Consider the following 6,051-nt stretch of genomic DNA (forward strand, 5'->3'; position numbering starts at 1 on the left):
ATTTTGAGCCAATTGTTATAATTTGATTTTGTCCATATTAAAGTTATAATTCTTGAAAATAATGACTCTTTCTTGGGATACTATTGGCATCTCCATATGGAGTGGCACTCAGATCCAAAGGTTTCTGCTCTTTCCTATGCCATGTGCCTCAATCATGGGGGCACACCGGTCAAGGGAGGTTGGCAACAGACACTGGCAAAAAATATGATGATGTGAAAGGCCCTTAATAGGCACTTTTGTGCTTTAAATTAATAATCTGTGGTAAAACATATTCAGTTTTGTCCAGTTTCTAGTAATAAACAAAATGGTACAGTAACTCCAAACACTATCCTTCTCTTTTTGTATATGTATCCCCAGTTCCAGAGTAAACACAATACAAAACAAGACAAACTCTGTTAACAAAATTGTCTGAACAAATAAAACAGAATTAAAAAACAGACTGAGTTGACAAAAGAAGGAAATAAATAAATAAATAACAAATAAATGAGGTGGACATCATTTGCAAAAGAGAAACATTATTTAATCAATATATAACAGTACATTTTCTTAATTTTATAAATCTTCTTTTAATCCACTTTTTTTCTTTTTCTCTTTCTTTCTAAATAATTCTCCAATAACTAGCAATAACAATTCAGAAAGCAGTAACATAAAAACAACGTCAAACTAACCGTCTCATTGGCTTACCTGCGGGTCTGCTCGTATTTCAGTTGCTGACGATGGAAAATGGCACTCTTTAGTAGCTCTTGCAGGGAGGTGAACTTCTCACTTGCATCGTTCATGCTACGGACTGCCCTGATACATCAAAAATCACTTGTTATATTACCAATTGTATTCTTACATTTTGCACTGTGTGCTGTATTTATCTGTTAACAATGATATACACTATATTCTATTTATTTAGGAGCAAGATCACATGAATTACATACACATGAAACTATCATGATATACTAAAGATCTATATATGTAAAGTGACAAACCTTTATTAAGAATGATCTTAACTGGGGGATTAAAGCCCAGATGGAAGACACATAAAAAAAAAAATTGGAATAGTCTTAAGGGGAATATGCTGATGGATTCACAGGGGATTTACCTTTTGGAAAAAAGAGGGATGGCCACTTTGTAATAGATATACATTTAAAGATTTGAGAACATGAATATTACAACCTATAAAAGAAATTTCAGTACATTAATAAGGGTGTAATCCACAAATTGTTATTCATTAACCTCTTCATAAAGCATATATGTTTATCTTGAATGAAAGTAATTCTTTTTAATTACCTATTAACATTAGTCAGAATATCCCACAATTTCTGATAAGATAAATTTCCAAATTTGCTATTAAAGGGAAAATACAGAAATAAAATTATAAGTGATTTCAAACTTTTAAAGTAGTAAAATGTGATACATATCAAATCATTATGACTTTCTCTGACTTTCTTGTTATGTGAGTATGTTATATACTGTAATAATTGCTATTTTTGTAACCAAATAATTCAAAAAGCTCTTGACTGATTTCAAATCTACTTATGTTAGTAGAAAGATGTTGCAAAGAAATTCAGTTTATCCAAGCCCCTTTTTTTTCTTGGGGAGGGGGGTAATAAAAAAAATGGCTGCAACAAGCTGTTAGTAATTTATTCTAGTTTACACAAATAACTTCTAGTTTCCAATATATTACAATTCTTGGGTTTTTGGTTGTGATGCATTTGAGTATGAACTTTGCTATCAATACTATACTCTTCCTCTTTAACACATGAAGAAAGAAGAAGAAGAAAATGAAGAAGAAGAAGAAGAAGAAGAAGAAGAAGAAGAAGAAGAAGAAGAAGAAGAAGAAGAAGAAGAAGAAGAAGAAGAAGAAGAAGAAGAAGAAGAAGAAGAAGAAGAAGAAGAAGAAGAAGAAGAAGAAGAAGAAGAAGAAGAAGAAGAAGAAGAAGAAGAAGAAGAAGAAGAAGAAGAAGAAGAAGAAGAAGAAGAAGAAGAAGAAGAAGTCCAATCCTAACACTAATTCTAACATTTCTAAATCTAATTCTAGTAATCATAGAAATAAAAATAACACCAATACCTACCCTAGGGCATACTCGACATCATAGCATGCTCCCTGAAGCTGTGAGTGGAGGGCAGTGACGTGCTGCCTCCGAGAGACTGTGGGTGGAAGGGCGCGCCGAACATGCTCCTGGAGACGGTAAACAGCCAAGGACGGCTCGTTGGCTGAGATGTGGATGTTCTCACTCACGCGCTCCAGGGCTAGAAATAGGAGAGGTGTATATGACAAGGATCTGTTAAGAGATATACGACTCATTATCAAATCTTTTCTTTGGGTGTAAAATCAGCCTTGGATTTTAAGGAAATTAATCAAATAATATCTGCACCAACAATATTAGGTTTCTGCTAGATCTAAACTTCATAATGTGTCTTTTCTTGAACTGTGCACTAAATCCACAACATTCATTAGTGAGACTACAAGATTATTGAAAAAAAAAGATAAAATCTTTTGAATTTAAGCCAAAAATGACTATAAGGAGCCAATAGAACAAAATGTCCACAAGAAACCGGTTTGCTGCAAAGTCCACCTCCCTGAAATTGGATTACCAATTTACCTTTCTTCACCTTCACCTCCAAGTCTGGGTCATTTGGTGGCTGCGGAGGAACCATCGTGGCCATTTTCTTGTGAGAAAAGCCACTTGCAAGGCTTTCTCTGCTACAGCATCAACTGGTATGAAGAAAACTCAGATAAAACCATCTTAGAAATTCACTCAGTGGTGATTTTTTTGTTTTTGTTTAGCATAATGAATTACAAATATTCTAAGATCTATCATAACCTCTTTAGAAGCTTCTTTTTTATGTGAACAATTTAAGCTACAGGGTAAATACAGTGTTTGAAAATACTTTGAAACTGTGTCCGAAAAGCTAAAATCCCCAAGCTTTACTTGGTACTTGGCACTTGGTACCTCTTTACATCCCCACTGCACCCCCCCCCCCCCAATTGGAAAATCCTGGATCAGCCACTCATTTGGGAATACCTCAATATACCAGACTTTTAAAGTGTAGGGGAAAATGGACACAACAAAAGAAAAACACACAAGACTACCTTATAGAGGAACCAAAAGGACACTCAAAGTTAAATAATCTGAGTGGGTGAACAATAGCGGTGCAATCAGGCGTTGCAATGGGTACCTGCAATTACTAATGATTAACATGGCAAAGACCAACAAATCTCCACCATGGATACAATCAAAGACAAATCTGGTAAACCTCTCTAGGCACGCATGACCAAGAACGGAAGCAATCCCAGCTCCACCAGAATAAGCGACACTGAGGTTTATTGGCCTTTGCCAGAAAGCGCAGTGTGGAGGCCACGGCAACTGCTCGAAGCGGATGTATTTTGACCAATTTCTAAACCCTCATTCTGATATGAAAAATAAGACTTACCAAAGTAATACTGTATTTGTGAGTCTAGATTAAGCTTAGACAAAGTTAAGCGAAATTAGATCAGGCTAACCTTGACTACTCTAGGTTTTGCATCAGTTCAGTTGGCGTAGGCCTATACTAGGCTAGGCCTATGCTAGACTATATCTCCAGTACCTCCCTTTATGGCAAAAAATGAACACAATCCCCCCCCCCCCATGTAAATGAGGTGCTTCAACCAATGTAATGCACTTCAATTTGCACTTTTTTAATTACAAGACTGAAGATGAAAGGAAATAGTGGTTACCTACACATAACCGACAGAAAACTCTAACTATTAGAATGAGTTACAACTATAACTTCTACTGTTGAGGTTCAACGTAATGATTATTTGCTTATAGTAATACTTACGTTGATTAGTTCTAATTCGCTCACTTACTCCAAGGAAATGTCACTTGTTTCTGCCCATTGGTTTCTTGATAAGACTTCCGTTTTCTTTGATCATGGAAAGAGGAGACACTTCGTTATTTCTGGCACTTTGGTATTATTATTATTATTATTTGTAGTAGCATTATCATTATTTTTTATCATTACTATTTTCCTTATTATCATCATTGTTACCAATATCATTATTTTCATTGGTAGTAGTTGTATCATTATCATTATCAATAACAAAATTATCATTATCATTATCAATAACAAAATTATCATTATCATTATTAACATAATAATCATTATGATTGTTATCATCATTATTATCATTATTATTGTTAATAGTATTCTTATGATGATTATTATCATTATCAACATTATCATCATCAATATAGCCATTATATCATTATCAAAATTATTATCATGATAATTATTATTAGTAGTACTATAATTATTTTTATCATTATCGCTTGTGAAATGGACGGGTTGTTTACCGTGTTTCTATGTTAATTTAATTAACAGTACCGTGCTAGTTTGTTTATTTGTGTGTTTCCGTTTGGTTGTTCGAATGGTTGTATATAGGCCTTATCTGCAGCGGCAATTTCTTGAAATCATTTCACTTCATGGGCACTGCCGGACGTACGACGGCGAAAGTATCGTACCGCTTGAACAAAACCAGCCGTCACGCTCACAGAGCGACCCGTGCCTCTGTGGCGCGCCTTTGAAAAACATTTTTTTTACAGTTATTTGCTTCTTCTTCTGATGAAAAACACTTTTAAGTTCATAAAATACATTTCTTCTTTGCTTTAGTAATTCATATCGGAATGTGATTCTGAATATGTTAACAACATATTACTTTAAGCATGAAAAAAGTTTATTTCTTCAAAAAACTAGTTGTGCAGAGTAGCAGCCAGTAAATAGATCTTATTTGTGTAAATATAGAATTCATTCCATGACACATCAATCAAAGCAAAATTCATTCTAGGCTTATTCACCTAGGTATGCTATACTTTTCATGATATTTTCATTGCAACAAAAGTTATCCTCGCATATTGTGCTTGTATTATAGAAGTCTTGTTTAAAATGGATATCGCACAACACACAAAATTATTATTATTTGCAAACATTATAGGTTATCACAGTAAATAATACTAAACTCAGGTATTTTATTGTTTTACATGAGTTCGACTTGATTTACTTCAGTTTTCTCTGAAGAGAGCCTTTGCTGCCCATCAAATCTAAACAAATTCGAACGCCTTACTCTGATTGTGACTATATACTTCAATAGCCTTTGATTACCAGTCTGCCCTGAGAATGAACATAAAAATACACCCAATAGACTTTTTGTTGTTGTTTAAATGTTTTTTCATGTCAAACACTTAGTAAATTCAGTTTCTTACGAGTTAAAAAGTAAATGTAATCCAAGCCAAAGGATTCAAACAATTATTTATCACCCATTTATCAAGGCTACATATGGTGGTATTTGTTTTATATTTTCACGCATGAACTGGAGTCTCGAAATATGCAGTATATTATACATCATAATGTTACTTCAATGTTACATAAATTTTGTTGTAAACCATCATTGAGATACTCTTTAAACGATTAAATGAGACGACATAAAATAAAAATCAGGAAATATTTGGCATTTTCGCCATTCGGAGATGGTTCGCGCATGCGTGTTGGCGCCCCTAAAGGATAGGTTGGTACGCGTGGGCGGGTGGTGCTCTTTGGCAATAGAATCTGAAATACGGCAGCAAGTTATTGCGAGTTTTTGGCAATTATTGCAGATAATGACGCTGCAGATAAGGCCTTATGTTTCCTTGTTTATTAATGCATGTTTTTGGACTCGTAAATGCAGGATCTTCCCAGAAGACAGCGATCTTCTCGGATATTAGGTTGTGAAGGGCATTTCAGTGACCACATGGTACTCTTTATCTTTAGAGTTTGAAATGACATCGTCGAAGACTGCCGTTCACCTTCTCTTTCTACCATCTACCGTCTACATCTACAGGGAACTCATATTCTACAGAGCCCGTGATTAGTTTCTTCAGTTACAGAAGTTTCGCTTGGCGGGGACACAAAACTCTCAGGTCAACGGTAATTTTGGTAACGGCCTGAACGGCTTCTGCATTCCAGTCCTTGATTTATTTGTCTCTTAACACGATTTCTACTAGGAAATTCGGACATTCTGCTATTTTATGGGTTACCGTCTTG

General features: G+C 34.8%; 1 protein-coding gene across 3 annotated transcripts in view; it reads right to left on the reverse strand.

Moving 5' to 3' along the window:
- The window catches only part of LOC122242248 (BLOC-1-related complex subunit 8 homolog), a 15,661-nt gene extending 11,764 nt beyond the window's left edge, over window positions 1-3,897 (reverse strand). Inside the window, exons 1-4 of one of the 3 annotated variants that reach the window (XM_042999502.2) lie at window positions 3,814-3,897; window positions 2,595-2,707; window positions 2,064-2,241; window positions 685-792 (exon numbers count right to left, since the gene is read on the reverse strand). In XM_042999502.2, the coding sequence (XP_042855436.1) occupies window positions 685-792; window positions 2,064-2,241; window positions 2,595-2,658 (350 nt within the window). In that variant the 5' untranslated portion in view covers window positions 2,659-2,707; window positions 3,814-3,897. Of the gene's footprint in view, window positions 1-680; window positions 793-2,063; window positions 2,242-2,594; window positions 2,708-3,813 lie in introns of those variants that run through there. The other 2 variants (XM_042999503.2, XM_086550197.1) reach the window with 2 other exon arrangements.
- Window positions 3,898-6,051: the final 2,154 nt, after the last annotated feature.

The sequence above is a fragment of the Penaeus japonicus genome, unplaced genomic scaffold (assembly GCF_977035675.1).
Source record: "Penaeus japonicus unplaced genomic scaffold, GWHDUDI00000001_assembly GWHDUDI00000023, whole genome shotgun sequence".
Taxonomy (NCBI): Eukaryota; Metazoa; Arthropoda; class Malacostraca; order Decapoda; family Penaeidae; genus Penaeus; species Penaeus japonicus.